The 23,177-nt window shown below is 37.5% G+C and overlaps 1 protein-coding gene across 14 annotated transcripts in view; it reads right to left on the bottom strand.

Annotated features, from left to right (window-relative positions):
* MAGI1 (membrane associated guanylate kinase, WW and PDZ domain containing 1) overlaps positions 1–23,177 on the bottom strand; it is a 642,704-nt gene that overhangs the window by 78,461 nt on the left and 541,066 nt on the right. For 6 of the 14 annotated variants that reach the window (XM_055342836.1, XM_055342838.1, XM_055342840.1 and 3 more), the window contains exons 6-10: positions 18,061–18,143; positions 13,085–13,120; positions 7,531–7,588; positions 4,858–4,997; positions 2,217–2,309 (exon numbers count right to left, since the gene is read on the bottom strand). In XM_055342836.1, the coding sequence (XP_055198811.1) occupies positions 2,217–2,309; positions 4,858–4,997; positions 7,531–7,588; positions 13,085–13,120; positions 18,061–18,143 (410 nt within the window). Of the gene's footprint in view, positions 1–2,216; positions 2,310–4,857; positions 4,998–7,530; positions 7,589–13,084; positions 13,124–18,060; positions 18,144–23,177 lie in introns of all 14 variants that reach the window. The other 8 variants (XM_055342834.1, XM_055342837.1, XM_055342839.1 and 5 more) reach the window with 2 other exon arrangements.

Raw genomic sequence — 23,177 nt, 5'->3', positions numbered from 1 at the left:
GTTGTACAATCTTGTTATGTAGGAGAATCGCCTGATCAGCTGTTTTTTATTAAAGGTGCTCATGTCTAGGGCTACTCTAGACTCGTTCAGGGTCCTTTGGGTTCTTACCTAAAATTCTGCTCTTGAATGACCCTTAGGGGCTTGCTTCTTTGCCAGGCTGGCACTATTCTTGGCACCAATGTTTGAATACCGTGGACCAGTGTTGTCCAGTAGCACGTTCTATGACAAAGACGGTGCTCCATATGTGCACTGTCCAAAATGGCAGTCACTAGTCACATGTAGCTCCTGAGCCCTTGATATGTGGCTAGTGGAACTGAAGAACTGAATTTTTAATTTTTTAACTGTAATGAATTTAAATGGCAGCATGTAGCTAGTGGCATCTGTACCGAACAGCACAGGTTTACACTATGCAATGAGGTGTTTCCCCCCAACACAAAAAAAGACAAAAAAACAAATGAACAAAAAGGGGTTTAGCCAGAAATTTAACTGTTTCTAATGACAATTAGGATTCAGATTGGGTACTCTACTACCTACTGGCTGTGTGGCCTTGGGCAAGTCACTAAAGCTCTCTCTGCCTGAGTGTTACATGTGTAAATAGAGATAATGAGGATACCAACCTCACTATTTAGGAGAGTTGTAAGGAATACTCGTGGCAGATAATATAGGTAAAGTGCTTTGCAGGTGTCTGGTAAATAAAAACAGCCCAATAAATGTGTGTTGTTATTTTAGAAGATGGTCATGGTAGTGGAGGGATGGCCACAGAAATCTCTAAAGCACCAGGTGGAATTGGAGAGTTTTCCTAAGAGCAACTCTCTTGAACATTATCATTTGCTGGAATTGGAAGTGCACTCTTGATCAAAGGAAAGTTTCACTGAGCATTGAACATAGTAAAATTAATACCAAACAGTCTAACCAACTTGGCTACTCCACTTCTTCCTGAGAGTACTATAGGATGGTGGATCAGGACACTTCACCAGCAGGCAGAGAAGCCAGACAGCATGAGGTTGCAGAAGGAATTTTATATTTAAAAAATACAGAGGAGACTACAATTATATTGTTATTAATGTTATTATCTGCTATGTTTTATCTTTATTAAAACCATTAGCACCATAAAAATGTGCACCCAAGCCAGGAGAAATTATTTTATATAAACTGGTCATATCACCAATCTCATGATATTATCAGTGAGGAAACAACTTCTTTCTCATGAAAATTGTCATGTAGGAATGAAATTTAGATGAAAGATTTTTTCTACTTTTTATATCTAATACAATAATACTTCTTTAAAAATGTACAGAGAACAAAGATAAATTTTAGTCTTTTTAATGGGTCTGTACCACAAACATTCCCCAATTCTATCATATATAACACCCGTTCTATTTTTCTTATTTAAAAGGAAAACAATAAGCAAAAAACCTTCCCAAATCTTCTCTATCATTTAAGAGTAATGAGGCCTGAAAGTAGCAAGATTCCAGAGATACCAATTTTCAAAAGTGAACCTCTTTGGGGCTCCTACTATTTGTGAATGTAAATGAGCAAGGCCCTATGAAACACTGTAAAACATGCAAAAATGCCAAACTACAGCAAGAAGAGATGAGTATTTAGAATATAAAAATATCAAATAATTTTGTATTTAAAACAAAATCTTAGTCAAAACCAAATATGTTGACAAGGATCTTGAAATATCTCGAGGTGCCTTTTCAAATTATCTTATTTGAGCCCAATACTAAACATCTGTAGTGTCTAAATCAGTGATTTACAACTCTGGGGTCCTCCCCTCCCCACCGGGGCATTGGGCAATGACTGGCACATTTTTAGTGGTCACAACAGGGGAAGGCTGCTACTGGCACCCCGTGTACAGAAGTAAATGATGCTGCTAAACATCTTCTATTGCACAGGGCAGGTTCCACACATGACAGAGAATTATCTAGCCCAAAATGCCAACTGTGCTGAAGCTTAGAAACCCTAATGGCAATTAGTTATCATTTTCAGAGCATTACAATTAGCTGAAGAAATTTACACAAAAAAAAGCTTTCAATTTTCTTGACAAGTTTGATTAACAATACATTTAAAAGTTCTAACATTATGGTTTTCACTATCAAAGGAATGACTTGGGAGCTGAGTTCCTTAAAACAAAACAAAACAAAACAAAACAAAACAAAACAAAACAACTAAATTTTTGAGCTAAACACCTGGTCATTATAAAAACACTTTACCCTGAAGTGGAGCTTCTCTGGCTGGCTCCGGATTGCTTGGAGGGTGGTTTGGAATAACAGGAGGCACAAGCGATGAATGATCTTCTGTCCATTCTATAAGAAAAAGAAACAATTTACTGTTTTCCCGCCAAGCTGCAGGTCAGCTCACTCAGGATCCACCTTCTTAATTATACAATGACCCAAACCAATAAAACCAGGCACAGAGAACTCAGATCAAAAAAAAAAAAAAAAAAAAAATTGGTATCTGATCCCAGTCTTTATTAAGGACATCATGATTCCCTGTGTATCTGTCTCTCTCTCTCTCTCTTAAGGCCTTTGATTGTCTCTTTCCTAAGACCTTTGACTGTCTGTCTCTACCTCCCAAGACCTTTGAAGAAAGAGATATTGTGATATAAACAATAAAAACTTCAATTTTCTCTGGCTAGAGATACCTTAAGTGAGACCAAGTAAAAAATATCGGGAAAGGTAATACAATCAATTGATGCCAGCCCAGTAAGGGAAAAACTTCTCTCATGCAGTTGAGACACAGGCTGAGCTGCTGAAGCCTGCTTGTCTGAGGTGGTAAAGGTGATTTCAGCAGTTTGCTTACGTGCTATCCCCTACCATCTCTCAAACCCGAATGGGACCTATCACCAATACTCCTGTGTCCTAACTGTACTCATACTCACCTTGGAAGCTCAGAAATAACTCACTGTGAGTGGCCCTTGAGATTTACAGTCACTTTCCAGCTAAGCTAATATATTCAACTGTACACCTCCATTCCCCAAACAGCACTTTCTAACACAATAGTTTCACCAGCTTGGAAAAAATATTTTAAGATATTTTTTTAAATAGAAAAGAGATGAAGGTAGAAAGGAGAATTTTTCCAGAGGTGCACACACATACACACACACACACAGATACACACATACACACTCTATCTGAAATACAGTCTAGGGGGTGCCTGGCTGGTTTAGTTGGTAGAGCCTGCAAGTTTTGAACTTAGGATCATGAGTTCTAGCCCCACGTTGGGTGTAGAATTTACTTAAAAAACAAACAAACAAACCAAACAAAAAACACATCAGTAAAATACAATCTATGGCAGTGATTGGTTATCTTTGATTTATAGGCTGAATTTGGCCTTAATGTCCATTTTTATACAGTTTTAAAAAATATTTTATTTATTTATTCATGAGAGAAACAGAGAGAGAGAGGCAGAGACATAGGCAGAGGGAGAAACAGGCTCTATGCAGGGAGCCCGATGCAGAACTCGATCCTAGAACTCCAGGTTCATGCCCTGAGCCAAAGACAAATGCTTAACCACTGAGCCACCCAGGCGTCCCTTTATACAACTTTTGAGACAAGGATGGCTTTTCCATTTTTTAATTACCACAAAAAATTAAAATGGGAAATAATTTGTAATACATGACAATTACATCAAGTTCAAATTTCAGTGTTCATAAAAAATGTTCTATCGGAACACAGCTGCACTTATTAACTTTATATCTTAACTTAATATCTTATTAACAGATATTAAATTAATATATATCTCCTTTCAATATGTTAAGAGCAGAGATGAACAGGTGTAATAGGGACTTTATGAATAGCAAAACCTAAAATATCCACTCACTGGCCATTTACAGAAAGGGTTTCTCAACTTCTACTCAATGGCCTATATTTATTATATTCAATATTACAATAAGGAAAGTATTATATTTGATTTTCATTTGTTTGCTATTTGCATATTATGTTGAAGGAGTATTAAGCCTATCATTTCAAAAGGCTGCAATGAAAAACTAGAAAAACTATTAATAAAGAGATGGTTATTAATAAACAGATCTATTAATTAAAAAGGTGGCTAAATGAAGCAGAGATTCACAAAATGGAAAATTATGCACTTCTTAAAAATAATTGAGTAAATCTATATTAATCAGCTTTGAAATATGTAAGAAATAAACTTAAATGAGAAAATGAAGTCACAAAGCTAATATATGTGTATAATATATATATACACACACATGCACACATACATAAAAGTTATGATCTGATTTTTGTTAGAATATGTATCTATGTGCAATCCTAGAAAGATTCTGCACAGTGTTTATCATTGAGAATGGGACAGGGGCCAGCAGAGAACTTAATGTTCTCTATTCTTGAGCTGTTCATATTTTTATAAAGAGCATGAATTAACTTATAGTTTTTAAAAAGCATTCAAAACTACCAGCTCTTTTTGATTCTTACATGTCATGTTCCTAAAATTAGAACTCCTAATTTTTCCTCCTAGTGGGGGAAAGTTAGAATTATGCAGGAACTCCTCTTAAAGTGCTCAAAGCAGTTTCGATTTAGACACCAGTTGGTATGTAAACATGCTGGGGCAACAGAAAGTCCTCCAGTCTGATGACAGCCTCTTTCTAAATTACAGTGGAGAGTGGGGGGCTTGGGATTGCCCTCCCTCCCCCTCTCCACGCCAGCCTCCCCCCCGCTCCCCCAGCCGATGTCTAGGTTCTGGGCACGGATCTCCAACAGAAGCTCTGCCATCCACCTCCTGCAGGACATCAGGTCTATAGGATGGCAGGAGGATGTGAATACAGAGGCCAGTTCTGACCACACGGGGGTGTCAGCACCCCAAGCTCCTCTGCCCACACATCAAGGGAAAGCCAACCTTCTGGCGGCTGCTGCTGCTGTTGCTGTTGCTGCTGCTGCTGCTGCTGCTGCTGCTGGGGCTGCTGCTGCTGCTCAAGCTGCTTCTTCCGTTTGGCTTCTAGAACTGGGTTCTCATATTGTGTCTTCCGGTTGATGTGGCTGGAGCAGGAGGCAGACAGTATTCAGTTAGGAAACATTTCATCCCACAAGCAAAATGCCAGTCTGGCCAAGGCCCTTGATTAGAACTGAGCCAAGTAGGTGGTCTAAAACGCTAACTATCACATGTCACCATATGCAGTTAGGACGAGGGAAAAGAAATGAATACTTTCCACATACTGACTGCTTAGATGCTACTAGTTTTTCATGCATTTTATTTTAAAATCTTCAGTAAGGGCCAGGAGGTAGGTCCCATTTTAATTCACATTTTGTGTAAGGGAAATAAATTTCTGAGCAGTTAATAACTCACTTAACACAAAATAGCTAGTAAATAATAAAGAGGCATGCAAGCTCAGGTCTGTCTGCTTTCAAATCCCAGGATTTTAACCACTGACTCTTCTAAATGTCCAAGAAAGCACCCTATGGGGAGAGGTACTTTAATTCCACAGAAAGTAGACTGCAGAATTCTTTAAAAATGAGATTAAAGTGGAGATACAATGTTGTGTGTAACAGGTAATGCCAGACTGCTGCATGACTTCCTTCAGCAGTTCACAGAAGCATAAGCACTCACCCAAAGTTCAAAGAAGGGCTCTACCAACATCTGTCAACTATTTTGATCAATAGACATGGAGTCAGGATTAAAAGCATAAGCCTTAGGCAAAAAAACTCCAAATGCAGCTAACCTAAGCAAATGTGATGGTTCAAAGTGACAATGACCTAGATACTTCAGAAGGCTCCAAAACTAATAAGCCCATGGCAAATCAAAAATACACATGCACACATATGAATACCTGTACATACATGGTTTTTTGCCATGGCCTTAGTGTACATGCACATATGTTATACAAACATACATACATTTTTCCCCCCACCAAAATCATACTTCATTAGACGTTCAGGAACATACCTATTATGTGATTACAGTATTCAGAATTCAAAATATTTCTTAAAAGTGGGCTTGTAAAATAGGGTGGATAGACGAATTTCCTTTAATTCCCATGACTAGTTGCTTATTTGCTAATTCTTTTAGGCAATTTCATGCTAAGAAATGGTCTAACATAACAGGCATGTGGAGCTGATAAGACACAGGGAGGAGGACCAGATAGTAAGTAAGGTAACACAAAATTCTCCCCTCAAAACGGGTCTCTTTATCCTACAAAGCTGCAATCTCTTCTTTCTTTTCTCTCAACGCACAAATTAGTTGAGGGAGACCTCAAAATGAACCCTGAATAGACAGGAACCCCACTAAACATGTGAAGGAAAGATGATCTGGGCACACAATGGAATTTTATTTTATGAGTGTCAGAGAAGCAATGGAGCTTGCTTTTCTAATGTCTCAAATCACCAAATCCTTCTCGTTAGGTACAGAGGTAGCAATGTGAATACTGGCCAATGACACTTGCTATATTGAACTCATAATTTTTTATAATAAGATGCTGAGCATTTTACAATTTGCATCATATGTTCTGATTGCCAGGCATTATACTTTTCATTACTAGTAGAGCGAGGGATAGAAAGCTTGCTAGTTATCTTCACTGCACCAGGTAAGATTATGATGATAGAATATTTATATAGCATTTATTTTTTTTCTTAAAAAAAAAAAAAAGATTTTATTTATTTGACACAGAGAGTGCACGAGCACGAGCCAGGGGAGTAGGAGAGGGAGAAGCAGGCTGTCTGCTGAGCAGGGAAGCCCATGCAGGGCTCAATCCCAGGACCCTGGGATCATGAGCTGAGCCAAAGGCAGAAACATAACTGACTGAGCCACCCAGGCACCCCTGTTTTTTTCAAAGAATCTTTTATTAGTTATTTATCATCTTTCTCAGAGGAAGTGAATAGAGCATATCTGCTTCAATGTTCAATATCTTGGGTTTCTCTTCTTTCAGTATCATCCTAACAACAGATGGTTCTAATGGATGGATAAAGTGCCCCATACTAGAATAAGGTACATAACTACAGAGGTCACGAGGATGATTTAAGAGTCTTAAAAATGGAAAATAGGAGTGATGTGGATGGTCCTCAGGCAAGGGAGGCAAAGAAGCATACGAGGTCTTGAGCTTGGCCCAGTTACCTTCTTAATTCTGGTGACATTTCATACATTACTAAAATGTGTCTGGCCCTTTTAGAAAGTCTGAAAAGTTCAGACCTGGCTGGGGCAAAAAGTAGGCAAACAGGCTCTTCTTCAGAAGACAATCCCTACTCATCTGTTTTGCTTTTTTCATTCACTCCTTTATTCAACTAATACTTAGTAAGTAGCTGCCATATGCCAGGGCTGTGTTGGGTCCTGGTAAGCAAGTGGTAGACATAAGACTTAGATCTTGCCCTCATGAATTTTATAATATAATATACGGTCTTCAGATTTGTTGAATATTTTCTCATTCACTGAAATATGCATATATATTTTCATTATAAAATTATGATGCTGCTATTATTAGCATTATAAGTTTGTACCTTATAATGATGACAAACTCTGTTCACCATAAAGTACATAATGGTAGAGAAGTACAAACTAAAACATGGATTAATAACCACTTACTCTACATAGTAGATACCATAGACAGGGTCTTCAATCTTTTCCCAACCAGCAGGCAGTTCTGAAAAATAAAAGAATATTTAGAGCAATGAAAGCATATTCTTCAAGAACCTAAGGATTTTCAACAACCAAGGCAAAAAGAGAAAGGCTCATAAAAATGCCTTAAATCCAATTAAAACTATGGATCCTAAAAACAACAAACTAAAAGGCAGTCTTATTTTTCTACATGAGGAACAATGCTTTACAGATATTTTGCACAAGCTAATAAAACTTAATAAAATGTAGTCCCTGATGCCTTTGTTCCAAATCAACTATTAAATTAGATTTTAATGGCAATAATACAGTTAAAATTCGCCTTGAATGCCTAGTCTATACCTTAAATATTTACAGTTTTCTCATTTTATTTCTGCCTGCTTTACCACACACACACAAATGGATGAAAATTAATGTTTCTTTTCATTTTCAATACAATAGTGCTGGTTTTGCTCTCCCTGGAATAAAACAAAATTTGCATCTTATTTCCTCCTGGTTTCTAATTAAAATGTGAGTAAGTAAAAGATGGAGTTGGGCTTTCAAACTGAATGCACCTATCCCTGGAGGGCAAGATTCAACCAGGCCCACCTTCAGTAACACTTTGCTTGTGAAAGCAGAAACACAGGTCCTGCCATCCGAGAACTCACTAGTTAAGGGGGGGGGGGGGGACTTTATTCCTTTTTTGTGGTGATGTAAACTGGCATTGTGGAATTTGTGTGCCATTCTGAAAACCTAACCTCGCTCTACTGGACTTCACTTTGCAAGGTTTCCTACAAAGGCTGGAATGTTATTAACTAGCTAATAGTGAGTGCAGCCACAACAAGAATCTACTGTGAGAAAGCCCAGTGCACCAGATAATTTGACTTGGTGAAAGCAGAAACCAGGTTGTGTTTTGTGTCATTAAACAATTCTTTCAAGCAGAGCAGCAATTCCTCCACTTAATTTCAAAGCCATGTGGATACAGACACGGTTTCGGCAAGCTTGAATAATGTCATACTCCAAAGTGAATCATTATTCCTAGAAGTCAGCTACTAAGACCAATATGAATGGAATATTACAAACATTTGAAATATCACTTATTTTGAAATACTAGATTATTTTTTTTTTTAATTTGAGGAATCCTAGGGTCACCATTGTCAAAGAATGATTCTTTCATCAAGGCATAGGGCTTGCACGGGCACAAACAGTCCAGTACTGAAACGGAGTCATGCATGTGTACCCAAACACACACAGGCTAATTACTCAAAGTTTATATTTTGCTCAGATTTGGCTGCATATCAAGAGACATTAATTTCATGGTTTTTGCTCCACACGTTATCTATTTGCAAACAAAGAGACAGGTTTTCCCATTTTTCTTCTATTTTTTTTTAAACACTTAGCAGGTTTTAAAGAAGTCTTGAATTCCAGGAGACATAAGCTACTAAAATGCAAGACAGGTCCAATTTGCAGATGTTGATACAACTTGGCATTTTTATCCGCCAAGTCTTACGAACTGATGCAAATCAAATGCCCGGGAAATGGTTTCCTCTTACAAAGCTGGAAATTACCATTTAAATGAAAATGAACCAAGAAAATATTTCCAAGGAGAAATCGAAGATTAAAAAAATGCAAATTGGGGCATGGTCCACCTGTTTGTTCAGGCATGGGGTGGAAGAGTGGGTAAGTATGTGTAAGGGCACCACTCTGTTTAATAGAACCAAATCTTTTCCAAAACTTGCAACCTTGAATATTTGGTCTATCTTTAGATAAAATGGGCACTATAAAGAATTCAACTCATCTGTACACTTATCATGATGAGTACTGAGTACAGCATTTTTGAATCACTATATTATACACTTGAAATTAATAGAACACTGGATGCTAACTCATTCAATCATTGATTTGTCAAACATTTAGAGTGTCTACTGTCTGTCTGAGGGTGTGGTAGATATCAGGGACACAAAGATAATTATGAGTACACAACTAAGCAGACAGTTCAAACACCATACAGTTAGTGCTTTGAGAGAGGTCCGAAGAGGGTAGAGAAAAAGACGCCACCTAGACTCTTGTCCTGTTGTCTAGTTGACAACTTTATACTCTAGAGTTGAAAAATATGGCAGATCAATTGATATTCCTGGACGTTTGTAAATTTAAACATATCTTCTGGGACAGATGAGCAAACTCCCGAAATTTTCCAAGCTAAAAGTCATTTTCAGTTGAAAAGATAGATTTCCCACTTCCAATGTGGTGATTAGCTTAATAATAGGAATTAGTCTCCTAATGCTTAAAATAGAAATGGGTCATCGATTTAAAAAAAGATGTTTATCCTCGAATTTGTCTTTTTGTTCTAAAAAGCTGAGAATGACAGAAAATGCCAGAGCCCAGAAAATAATGGCATTACATTTTTTTTTTTTACTAAACACTTTGATGTTGTCTGAAAGGTCAGCTCCTATGTCTAGCAACTGCTGGACATCAGACCAGAATATACTACCTGTCACAGCTATTATAGCTGAGACCCTTTTGGGGTTGCCCAGACTGGGAACTGAATCTTCACTCTACTACTTCATAGATCTGATGTCGGACTAGTTACTTAGTATCTTGCAACCACATTCTTCACCTGGGCTTACTTCAAGGGTCAACTGTGGATTAAATGAGGATGCCTATAAAACATTTTGCACAGCACCTGGCATATAGGCTCAACAAATGGCAATATTCTAAGAAAGCAGAAAAGGAACAAGATTTATATGGCTTGCTTGCTAGCCAACTCTGCCTTTAAAAATCTCATACTTACTGTCAACACAGAAGCAAATATGAAGTAGTCAAATGTTCTAAGTTCTTTCCAGAAGAGATGTGTTAGCACATAGACTGAGACATGTTCAAAATCACAGATAGATTTCAAAACTGTGACTTAGCCTTGGTGGAGAGGGAACCCCCATTTTCCTCATCTCTACCTCTCTGAGCTGGTGGGAGAACCTAAACACCCTACAGTTCCAAAAGGGAGTACTTTCCAATGCTGGGAAGATGCCTGCAGAGCATGCGAGAAATTCTGCAAACCAAAAGTGCATAATGCAGCTACTGACCCAGCTCAAAAAACAGAGTTCAGAAATGACAACTCTATAATCAAATGATCTGTGCCAACTGCCCTCACCTCTCAGAGGCAGATTACAGACAAGGTTTCCTTGTCACATCTGGAATTTCATTGTTTTCTGAAAACCTGACAGGTGTTATTGTTTGAAATTAGGACCCTCTTGTTAAGAAAATGGGCAGTGAGCTTGTCAATAGAATCTGGAATGAATGCAAGAGAAAATTGTGTGTGTGTGTGTGTGTGTGTGTGTGTGTGTGTATACACTACTCTTTACACAGTGGGTATGTGTGGACAAAAACCGAGAGTCCTATCTACATATACATTCTTCTCTGAACCCATATTAAAGCCAAAAAAGTACCACAAGGAGTATTAAAAAGTTCAACAAGATGGAATTAGCTAATAAATAATAAAACTACTAGAAACATCACTATGTGCTGATTACAGGGACAAATAATAAGACACATTTTCATTAAGCTTCCTCACAAATACTATGGGAGCTCCTCTTTCAGCCTCTCTTGATAGATAAAGGGAAGCTAAGGGAAGCTGAATGTCTTGCCCAAGACACAGAGCCAGTAAACAGGAGAGCCCAGACAAGAAGCCAGGAAGCCTGATCTGACCCTAGAGACAGTTCTACCATGTCACCAAACCATCTCCCAGAATTACCACTATGACCATGAGAAATAATATAAGGAGTCACTAATGCTTATTTTTTTCAATCTTCAACAGCATAGGAAAAGTTCCTACAATATTATAGTTATAGGGAGAAAAATATGGAAACTTTTTTCCTAAAAATGTCAACATTCAAACTTCCATAGAAGTTCCCTGTACACGTATATTATCTCTAAGAGCCACCCACAGATAGCAGTGGTCATTCAAACATTTCAATCACCTAGCAAGAGTGATTTAAATTGGTTCAGTAGGGATACCTGGGTTTAGCAGTTTAGCGCCTGCCTTCAGCCCAGGGAGTGGTCCTGGAATCCTGGGATCGAGTCCCACATTGGGCTCCCTGCATGGAGCCTGCTTCTCTCTCTCTGCCTGTGTCTCTGCCTCTCCGTGTGTGTGTGTGTGTGTGTGTGTGTGTCTGTCTCATGAATAAATAAATAAAATCTTTAAAAGAATAAAAATAAAAAAATAAATTGGTTCAGTAAGTGATTAAGGCACTCATTGTGTGTCTCAAAAACCTAGTTGGCTTTTTCAATTACTTTATCAAGTATTACCAATTAATTTTTTTGATAAAATAAATTTCAAATTGTTCTATGCACAGGATGAATCTCAAGTCCTTACCACAATGACAAGGACAACTTATTAAATACCTTTAAAAAATAAGCGCCATTTAATAGTTATTGACCAATGTTGGCATATCCATCAGTTACAACAGGATACATCCCAAACAGCAAGAACAGAGCTAAATTTCATTACATCATGACTCCAATCAATCATGATTGATTACTAAATAAAACAAAATCAAATGAAAACAATAATCTGTATTATTAAGCATTTATGTTTTTAGTTTTTAAGGCTATCTCAAAAAAGTTAGGTTGATTCAATAATCTCAGGACAGTTCTACTCATATTGATGTTAAACAATCTTCTATCTCAAAAATAAATGATGGTCAATGTTCAATAAGCCAAGACTTTTATATGAAATTTAGCTTGAAAAACTGTGTTTTCCAATCTATCCTTCAGTAAATGCATCAGATGGAATGCAAACTGATTTTAATATTGTTCAAAGCTAAAAGTAAAACTTAGCATAGAACATAATTCAATATATTCCAACAGCAAAGATAAAAGCATTTGGCATTATCTGCAAATATAAATTATTTCTAACTGCAACAATTAGACTTGATTTATATGGATACACACACCCCAAGGAAAATGTTACATATAAGCTCCACATCTGGTTTTCAAGCCATTCACTACATTTACAAAGTCATCGTGTGGCTGGTGACTTAATAACACAAGACTAAGACTTATTAACTATTCAGTTGATCAGGAGAATTACTGTATTGCTATTACTTCTACAAAGATCCTTAAGAGTTTGGAGGGTTTTTATTTTTGTTTTGCTTTGCTTTTCTGTATGACCCCTGTAGATAACCACCTGCACCAAATGAAGAAATGAGGTGGAGGTAAGGTTATACGAGAGACGAAGGCACACAGAAAGCATCTATCCTCTCAAGTCTTTTCCTCAATCTTCAATTCATAAGACTACCTAGCACCAATTTGCTAACCCTCCTTCTAGTCTCAATTCACTCATTTTCTTTGTAGACACAATTTAGTACAACTCTGCATGGTGGCTGCAAGTCAGACACAAGGGTTATAAGATTGACCTTTTATGGATAAGCCGAAATGAAAATCATCATTGAAGAAGTGCAAACTTAAGAAATTGAAGGATTAAGCAATTCGATGGAGACAAAAGCATTCAGGGTGAGTCATGCAGAGGCAGCAGGCTGGGAGGGTTTACCTAGTTCACTGTCCAGCTCCTCGGTGTGGACCCCTTCTTCTCCAAAGGAATAGCAGGAATGAGACAGAAAAGAAAGAGAAAAATTCAGACACCAACACCAAGAAAGAAAACTCCCCTCAGAAAAACAGCAGCAAACACATCACTCTGTTTGTCCTTACCTGCATTGTGGCCTGTCTCACTGGCTTGGCTAGTAAACCAGAGACCTCAGTGTAAATCACAAAACGGTAAGAGCGGATATTGGCAACATAATTATATGGCTCATTTCCTTGCACATCAGAATAGGGTTTGATTGGTTGTAGAAGATGACAAATACCTTTGTGGTTTCAATGTTCTTAAGTGGGAAGTCACTTATTACAGACCTTATTTCGGGCAAACAAAGCTGTTACACCTTTCAATAGGAGACCTTTTAATCCTGCAATAATCCTCTAGTCAGCAAGGCAATTATGCTCACAATTAAAGCATTACTTAACTTGTAAGTAATACTGCTGCCTGAAAAATGGAAGGTGAGGTCAAATTGAGAATGCAGATTGTAAAATGTGCTACACTCCAGGGTCTTACAGAGGGAGTTAGAGAGGAATTATGTCAGCACGTTAGGAAAGCAGGCTTGAAGGCTGCCCTGAAATGAGTATGGGGAGAAATCGTTTAGTTTGTATAGGACTTCTAAGTCAAACAGCTCAGAAATATTAGAATGAAAATGCTCTCTGTAAGTCAGAGGGCAAAAACCAATCAAGATACTTTTCCATTCTTGACCTCCTCCTGCTGTAAGTAAAACATTGTATTATAACAGAACATGGGACAACACATAACAAATCATTTCATGTGTAAAGTCTCTCCAGCTACAGAGCAAGTGGCTGTTCCCTCTGCTGTATGCTCCACGAACACAGAGAATGAAACTGTTTTCACTACTGTAAAATGCTCAGTGCTGAGGAGTTTTTGGCACGTGGTAAGTTCTAAATATTTCTAAATGGATGGATGGATGTCTTGATTATTGACTTTAGTAATCAACATGTCTTGATTTAAAAACGATTCAACTGGGGCAGCCTGGGTGGCTCAGCGGTTTAGCGCCACCTTCAGCCCAGGGCGTGATCCTGGAGACCCGGGGTCGAGTCCCACATCGGGCTCCCTGCATGGAGCCTGCTTCTCCCTCAGCCTGTGTCTCTGCCTCTCTCTCTCTGTCTCTCATGAATAAATAAAATCTTAAAAACAAACCTCAAATTTAAAAAAAAAAAAAAACGATTCAACTGCCAACAATAAGTTTTGGTGTTGGCATTCTCTCTTAAAAATGGAATCTTATTTACATAAAATCTTTCAAGAAAATACCCATTTAGATATTATCAAATAATGTTGGGGGGTGCATGTATTCGTTTCTCCAATAAGTATTTAATGAGAGAGACCTACTATGGACCAGTCACTGTGCAAAGTGACAGACCAAGTATCCTTATGGGGGAGGAGACAAATCTCAAACTCCCATAAATAAAACTATAATTTAAACTGTGATTATTTCTCTAAAGTAACACATATCACAGGGTGACCTAATCATATCTGGGGGCAAGGTCACGGAAAAAGTCCTTGAGCTGTAACCTAAAGGATATGAACAATTTAACAAAGGACTGAAGGTGACAAATAACTGGAATTTAAGCTTTATGACAGCAGGGAATTTTTGACTGCTGTGTTCATTGATACATCTGAAGTTCTTAGGACACACTTGAATATAGAAGGCAATCAATAACTGTGAAATGTAAGAATATTCTAAGAGAGAACCAGTGGGGCTGAAGGGCAGAGTGGAGAGAAACAAGAGTGAGAAAAGTCAGGGGTCAAACCACTTAGGGCTTGGGGACCAGCTAGGGGGAGGGCTGAGTATTAATGGTGCGGACAGATGACCAGTGAATAGGGCTTGAGGGAGTGGTCAGTGATAACGCAATCACAAAGACATTTTAAGACTGCTCTGGGTACACTGTAAAGAGAGTGGGAAAGCGTGTGGGTAAGAGATGAGTGTGACCTCAACTATGATGTGACAAGTGGTGAAGAAAATATTGAATGAATTCCAGAGATATCTGGGAGGCAAAACAAATTCAGAGGGTAGATAGGTGGACATGAATGTCTAGGTAAGTAGCAGGTCAAGGGGGACTGAGGTATGCATGGATTTTACCCTGGACCAAGGTAGGGAACACCTACAGAGGACCAGGTTTTGTGGGGAAAGAGATCATTAGTCGGGTTTTAAGTGGACTGAGTTTGAAGTCTCTTTCAGACAAAAAGCATTATCAACCAGGCAGATTAAAATAGTGGCCTGGAGCCCAAAGGCAAAGTGAAAGATCAAAATCCCAGTTCATCACTTTTTTTGAGTTAGGAAACAGAATATATAGAATTTTTACAATAAGAATGATGCTATATTGTTACATTCCATGTGTCTATGACTTCCAGAAAACAGAAAGACAGAAGCAAGACTGTGACCAACAACATTATTCTTCTTCGCATCATGATGTAAACAACACAAGGCAGATTTGTGTTAAAAGGCAAAAGAAAATGCAGGTGTGGGGACTGATAAATGACAGAGTGGTAACATCTGGTTATATATTTATACTGTTGGTGTATACAGACACACAGACATGCATATAATTTCTAGAAAAAAGGATATGTGAATCTTTTTTTTTAAGATTTTATTTAGTTATCTGAGAGAAAAAGACAGAGACAGCAATAGAGATAGAGAGCATATAAGCAGGAAGCCTGATGTGGGACTCAATTCCAGGACTCTGGGATTATGACCTGAGGCAAAGGCAGATGCATAACCGACTGAGCCACCCAGGTGCCCCAAGGATATGTGAACCCTAACACTGAAGGGATAATTCATAAACCAGCAGTATTTGGTATGAATACATACTTGTTCCAGAGATACTGTCATTAACACAAGAATTCTAAGAATTAAAAATAAGAGTTGACCCTTAAACAATACAAGGGCTAGGTGGTGCTGACTCTCTGCAGTCAAAAATCTGTGTATAACTTTGGACTCCCCCAGAACTTAACTACAAATAGTCTACTGTTGAAGACCTTAGAAATAGCATAGTTGATTAACACATATTTTGTACACTGTAAGTACTGTACACTGTATTCTTACAACAATGCTTAATCTTTCTTAATATTTTTGGTTCTTCACAAAGCTATAAGATTCATTTGCAGGCTTTTCAAATGGTCAGAAACCTCCCCAAATTTTTATAAAATATTTATTGAAAAAAAATCCACATAAAAGTGGACCAATATGGGCAGTCCCCGGTGGCGCAGCAGTTTAGCGCCACCTGCAGCCCGGGGTGTGATCCTGGAGACCTGTTATTGAGTCCCATGTCGGACTTCCTGCATGGAGCCTGCTTCTCCCTCTGCCTGTATCTCTGCCTCTCTCTCTCTCTCTGAATGAATGAATAAATAAATAAATCTTAAAAAAAAAAAAGTGGACCAGTACAGTTCAAAGCTCTGATGTTCAAGGGTCAACTTTACTAGATTTGGTAACAAAAGCATTCAGTAACTCTACTCAACACTTTTACTCAATAAAGTTTCTCTTGGTAAAAGCTACTGGGAGTCTTCTACCATCTATAAAATACATTAATAGGCATTTTCATATGTTCCCAGTGTAATTATAATGGAGACCGACACTGAAGATCCTATGGTAATAAGTCTAAAATGCCTTCACAATCATCAAGCATCAAATAAAGATTAAATTTTGTTCCCTGAAATCTTACGGTTGAATGTATTTTATGTTCTGATCTTTGAAAATTGGTCACTTTTATATTACATATTAAACATAATATTTGAATAGCAGGACAGTTCCTTATCCCTTAAGCATCCAAAATAATGAAGCTGACCACACATTTTCAATTCCTTCTTCAGGAATGAGACTAAGCAACCAAAATAAAATGAGCATTTCAGTCATGCCTCCTTAGTCAGAAGGATTTGTATTTGCATTTGGAGTCAGATAAATACGAACACATAATTCTATGCTCATTTCATGGTATCTGCAATCCATGTACAGCAGAAGGATATAGGAGGACAAGGTTTTGGCAGTATTACACTTTACTGACTGATATTTTCAGACAAACCTCAGGTTTATATATACAACAATTCTGTCCCATAGGACAAATTAATAAAGTTTCATTATCTTACAGTAAAATGCATATTCCATAATTATACCACTAATTCAAATGCCAGAGATGAATAATGAGTAGCAAAACAAACCATTTCCCTTTTAATTCATCCATGTCAAAAAAGTAATTTTGGTAGAATTTGGGATAGACTTTGGTGTACTGAAAAGAAAGAGATTTCTTCTAATTTTTTTTTCATTTTGGAAAAGTAATTAGAAATCCTAAAACCCTGAAATGAAATCTTCAAAATAGTAACTCTCATAGCCAATTGATTCTTTTTTGAGATTAACAGGGAGAGTTGGGCTAAGGGTAACACCTCAGGCTCTTTCTTAGAAGAATGTACTTTTCAGATAATTAGGATACATTTTAAATTACACAGAAATTCCCAAAGAAGTCACAATCTGCTTTCCCTGTGTCAAGTTATGAAACACGCAGAATTCAATAAAAGGTCTTGATTTTTTCCTTTGAGACTTTGTAATATAGGATTAGGATCCAATAGGTAAGTAACCAGAGCATCTTTTTTTCTCTATTCCCAGAAATTTTTCTAGAGTTTTCTCCATGGTCCTGAAGGTAGAGGTTATATCTTCATTGAAATAGTTTGTCTTAAAGCTATTTCTAATGGAGATACTAGCATGAATCTGTATTTATGTGTAAACAAATCATTCTTTTAAAAACAATTCTGATTCCCCTGCTGCTTTTGGAAACTACAGTTCATTTACTAGAAATTGGATTACCTTTTAAAAAACTCAATTGTTAAAACCTGGTTGATCTTGCTCTAAAACCTTAAAATTTACACCTGTGAATGAGCCCCCAGCTCACTTGAACCAAGACCTCTTCCTAGCCCCTTACCATCATCTTCACACTCTTCCAGAGGCTTCTGCTGCTTGTTCAGGCACCGAGGGTCTAACCAAGACGTTGTTTTTGTATTATGGCTGAAATCGAGAAACAAAAACATTTGAAAAGGAAAAAAAAAAAAAAAAAAAAGCAAAAAGCTCAACGGCAAAAGAATCACACATTCTTGAACATCTCCCCTCAACTAGAGCAAAGCTATTTTCCAACAGCAAACCCAACCCAGAAGAAAGCCCAAGTTTAGAGTTAGAAAAGGCTCGGGAAGGGCCTTAGGTAGACTTTTTAACTTATCTAAGGTATAACCATTCCATTACAGAAAGCTTAAAATGTGACACCAGTTTTATTTTTGAAAAATGAGTTTCAAATGATACTCTTTGTCTATACGGTCTCTCCTTGTCTAGACTTATTTTATGTCTTCACCTTTGCAGAAGAGCAAACTACAATTTGCTTTAAATTTGTCTCTGACTTAAACCTTGGATGCTGGAATTCACAAAGAAGGTTGCTATTTCACTCATTATATTACATAAGATTTCCCCTGACACTGTGAAACTACCTCAATTCATGCAATTGGCTCACAGCTGCTAATACCTATCATTAATCACAGCATACTGAATTACGTTGCACACAGAGTAAAGGCAACTTGAAATTACCTATCATAAATAGGACTTGGGCCAAAAAACCTCACAAAGCTTGAAGCAGCTGAACTGTCTGCTTTCTGGAGGGCACAGCCCAACTCCAGATGAAGTGTTTCAACAGATGCTGAGCCAGGCCTTGACGGTCTGAAATTGTACAGCAGTATTCCCAAGATTACTGCCCAGCAACCATGTTAGAAGCATCATGAGAACATCTGGAGGAACTGCCCAGAAAAAGCTCAGTACCCTGGGACAAAGTTCTCCATGACTCCCAGGCCACTCTGTGCAAGTTCTAAGAAGGCCAGTAGTAGTTCAAGCTACAATCAGAAATGAAAATAAGAAATTTAAAAAAAAAAAAATTTTTTTTTTGAGGTTTAGGTAGTAACCTTGTTTTGGGACATCTGAAGTTTAGGTTGTAAACGCTGAAAAACACTGCCACAATTATTTGAGGTTCAAATCTTATTGTCAAAAACACTAATGGTTTCAGTGAAAAACAATACGCAAATGCACATACAAATCACCTCAACTGTATAAAAAGGGGGAAAGAAACTAATGAAAGGTAAAACAGTAACTATCATCACTGATGCTATTTCTTTGTTCACTTACAACTAGCAGAATCTGTTCTTTTACCTGTATGTCACAATTTACAAACCATCACAATAACCCTATGAGGGAAGTATTAATATATTCTAAGATGAGAAAAATGAGGACAGAGGTGAGGAAATTTGTACCAGGCTATTTAGTTGGTACCTAGCAACACTGGCAACCAAACCCAGGAGTCCAACACCAAAACCCATGGTCTGCACTATTCCTAAACCAGCAAGATAGTAAAAATAGTCATTGCTGGGAAGAAGATTATTTATGATTAAAAAAAATACTTTTGATGAGATGAGCACTGGGTGTTACATGTTGGCAAACTGAATTTAAGTAGAATATTTTTTATTTTATTTTTATTTTTTAATTTTTTTTAAAGATTTTATTTACTTATTCATGAGAGAGAGAGAGAGAGAGAGAGAGAGAGAGGCAAAGACACAGGCAGAGGAAGAAGCATGCTCCATGCAGGGAGCCCGATGTGGGACTCGATCCTGGGACTCCAGGATCATGCCCTGGGCCGAAGGCAGGTGCTAAACTGCTGAGCCATCCAGGGATCCCATAAATAAAATATATTTTAAAAAGAAGAGAATTTAAAAAATACTTTTGTATTTTGAGATATTGTAGTTATAAAAAAGAACATAAGAGGGACTCCTGGGTGGCTCAGCGGCTGAATATCTGCCGCTCAGGCTCAGGGCATGATCCTGGAGTCCCGGGATAGAGTCCCACATCGGGCTCCCTGCATGGAGCCTGCCTCTCTCTCTCTGTGTCTCTTGTGAATAAATAAAATCTTTAAAATGAAAAACAACAACAGCAACAAAAGAGTGATCCCACCTGCCCTGTACTCAGATTCCCCCAATGGTAATATCCTACAAAACTAAAGTACAATGTCACAACTGGGATACTGATCTGCATATGGTCAAGAAACAAAACATTTTCATCATCATAAAGATCCTTCATGTTACCCTTTTATAGCCGCACCTGGTTTTCTTCCAATCCCTGCCCCCCAAAACCCTTTTTAAATCCCTGGCAATCACTAACCTATGTTCACCATTTCTATGGTTTTTTCATTGCAAAAATGTTCTATGGAATCAAACATACATAATCTTTGGGGTCTGCTGCTATCTTTCATTCAGCAGAATTCCCATCAAGGTTGTTGCATATATTGATAATTAGTTCTTTTTATTGCAAGTAGTATTTCATGGCATAAATGTACCAGAGTTTACCCACTGAAGGATATGTAGGTTGTTTCCAGATTTTGGCTATTTGGAATAAATCTACTATAAACATTCATGTCCAGTTTTTTTGTGTGAATGTTAAGTGTTCACTTCTCTGGCCAAATGTGCAATTGGTGGGTCATATAGTAGTTGCATGTTTAGTTTTATAAGAAACTCCCCAACTGTTTTCCAGAATACCATACAATTTTACATACCCACCAGTAATGATCTAGTTTGTATCTTTGCCATCATTTACTGTTATTACTATTTTTTTATTTTAGCCATCCTAATAGGCATGTAATGATATCTTTGTAATTTTAATGTGCATTTCCCTAATGGGCTAATGATGGTGAACATTTTTTCATGTGCTTATTTGCCATCTGTATATCGGCTTCAGTGAAATGTCTGTGGTTCACTTTCTAATTGAATTTTTTTAATATTACTGTTGAGTTTTGAGAGCTCTTTATATACTCTAGATAACAATCCATTTTCAGATACGGGGTTTGCAAATATTTTCTCCCAGTCTGTAGTTTGCATTTCATCCTCTTATTGGGGTCTTTCCTGAAGCAAATGTTTTTCATTTTGATGACATCGTATTTATCAATGATTACTTTTAGGGTTTGTATTTTTGATATCAAGTCTTAAAAACAAAAGTCCTTGAGCACCCCATTTATTCCCAAAAAGTATAACTGCATTATGCAATATGCTTTACATTTACAAGTCTGTGATGATCTATTGTGAGTTAACTTTTTGTATAAAGCTGTGACGTTGAGGTTAATTTATTTACTTCTGGCTAAATGCTTAATCTGGTACCACTCCCTTGAAACGGCTATCTTCCCTGCATTAAATTGTTTTGGCATCTTTGTTGAAAATCACTTGCATATATTTGTAGATCTGTTTCTGGGTTTCATTGACCTACGTGCCCATTTCTTCACCAATACCACACAGCCTTTGTTACTAAGGTTCTAGAAGTCTTGATATCCAGTATACTGATTACTCTAACTTTATTTTTTCCTTTCAGGAAGGAATCTGAGAGACTTGACTAGAAAAAGTAATCAGATTAAAAACTGCAGAGCTAAAATCGAACTCCTTGGGAGCTACGACCCGCAGAACCAGCTCATCATCGAGGACCCGTACTACGGCAACGAGTTGGACTTGGAGGCCGTGTACCAGCAGTGCACCAGGTGCTGCTGGGCCTTCCTGGAGAAAGTGCGCTGAGGTTGCGGGCCTGCGCTTCCTGGGGCCCCACACACAATAAAGGGGTTTCCTCCACAAAAACAAAACAAAACAAAACAAAACACCTGTGTGGCTCAGTTGGTTAAGTGTTCTAGGAACACCTGCGTGGCTCAGTTGGTTAAGTGTCTGACTCTTGATCTCAGTTCAGGTTCTCATCTCAAGGTTGTGGGTTAAAACAAAACAGAACAAAACCGCAAAGTTTTCTAGCTATCCTAGTTCCTTTGCCCTTCTACATATTTTAAAATAAACTTATCTATGTTAACAAAAAACCTCACTGAGATTTTGACAGGATTTGCATTAAACCTGTATATTCATTTTGGGAGGGGTGACATCTTTACTACACAATTGAGTCTTTCAATCCATGAATAGGGGACACTTTTCCATTTGTTTAGACTTTCTTGGATTTCTTTCACCAATATTTTGTAGTTTGTAGCATACAACATCCTGTCCATGTTTTGTTAGATTTACATATAAACGGTGTTTTTCTGCAAGTAAATGTGAATTTTATTTTGAATTTTGTTGTCCACATGTTCATATAGATATACATGTGTGCTTATCTTTTGTCTTGTGATCTTGCTGAACTCACTTATTCTAAAACTTTTTTGAACATTTTTTGTGATTTTGTACATTTCTTATGTACACTCATGTAATCTGCATAGAGGGATAGTTTTATTCCTTCTTTTTCAATCTGTAGGTCTTTCATTTCCTTTTCGTGATTTATTATCCTGGCTAGAACTTCCAATATCATGTTGATTAAGAGTGGTGGGAGGCGGGATGCCCAGGTAGCTTAGTTGGTTAAGCGACTGACTCTTGGTTTCAGCTCAGGTTATGATCTCAGGGTTGTAAGATCAAGTCCTAAGTGGGGCTCCAATCTTAGTGTGGAGTCTGCTTGTCCCTCTCCCTCTGGCTTCTCCCCACCTCTAATAAATAAATAAAACCTTAAAAAAAAAAAAAAGAGTGGTGAGAGCTAATATCCTTGGCTAGTTCCCAATCTTGCAGGGGAAGTTTTTTTTTTTTTTATAATCATTAATGGTTTTTTTTTTTTTTTTTGTATTTTACCACTAAGTATAACGTTATTTTTGGTAGATATTATAAAGTCAAGAAAATTCCCCTCTGCTATTTTTATCATGAATGAGTGCTGAATTTTGTCAAGCACTTTTACTGCATTGATGAATGTGATCATGTGATTTTTTTCCTTACTATCTTAATATGGTAGATTATATTTATAAATGTTTCAAATAGTGAACCAATTTTGTATCCCTGGGATAATTCCCACTTGGTCATAGTGTAGAATTCTTTTTCTTTTCTTTTCTTCTTAAAATTGTATGTATTTATTTATTGTGAGAAGATGCCAGTGAGGGAAGGCAAAAGTAAAGAATTTCAAGCAGACTCTGAGATGAGCATGGAGTCCAATGCAGGGCTTGATCCTAGGACCCTGAGA

This window comes from Nyctereutes procyonoides, unplaced genomic scaffold (assembly GCF_905146905.1).
Source record: "Nyctereutes procyonoides isolate TBG_1078 unplaced genomic scaffold, NYPRO_anot_genome, whole genome shotgun sequence".
NCBI classification, from domain to species: domain Eukaryota; kingdom Metazoa; phylum Chordata; class Mammalia; order Carnivora; family Canidae; genus Nyctereutes; species Nyctereutes procyonoides.
The sequence above is the reverse complement of the archived record's forward strand: the minus strand, read 5'-3'. Positions and strand labels throughout refer to the sequence as shown.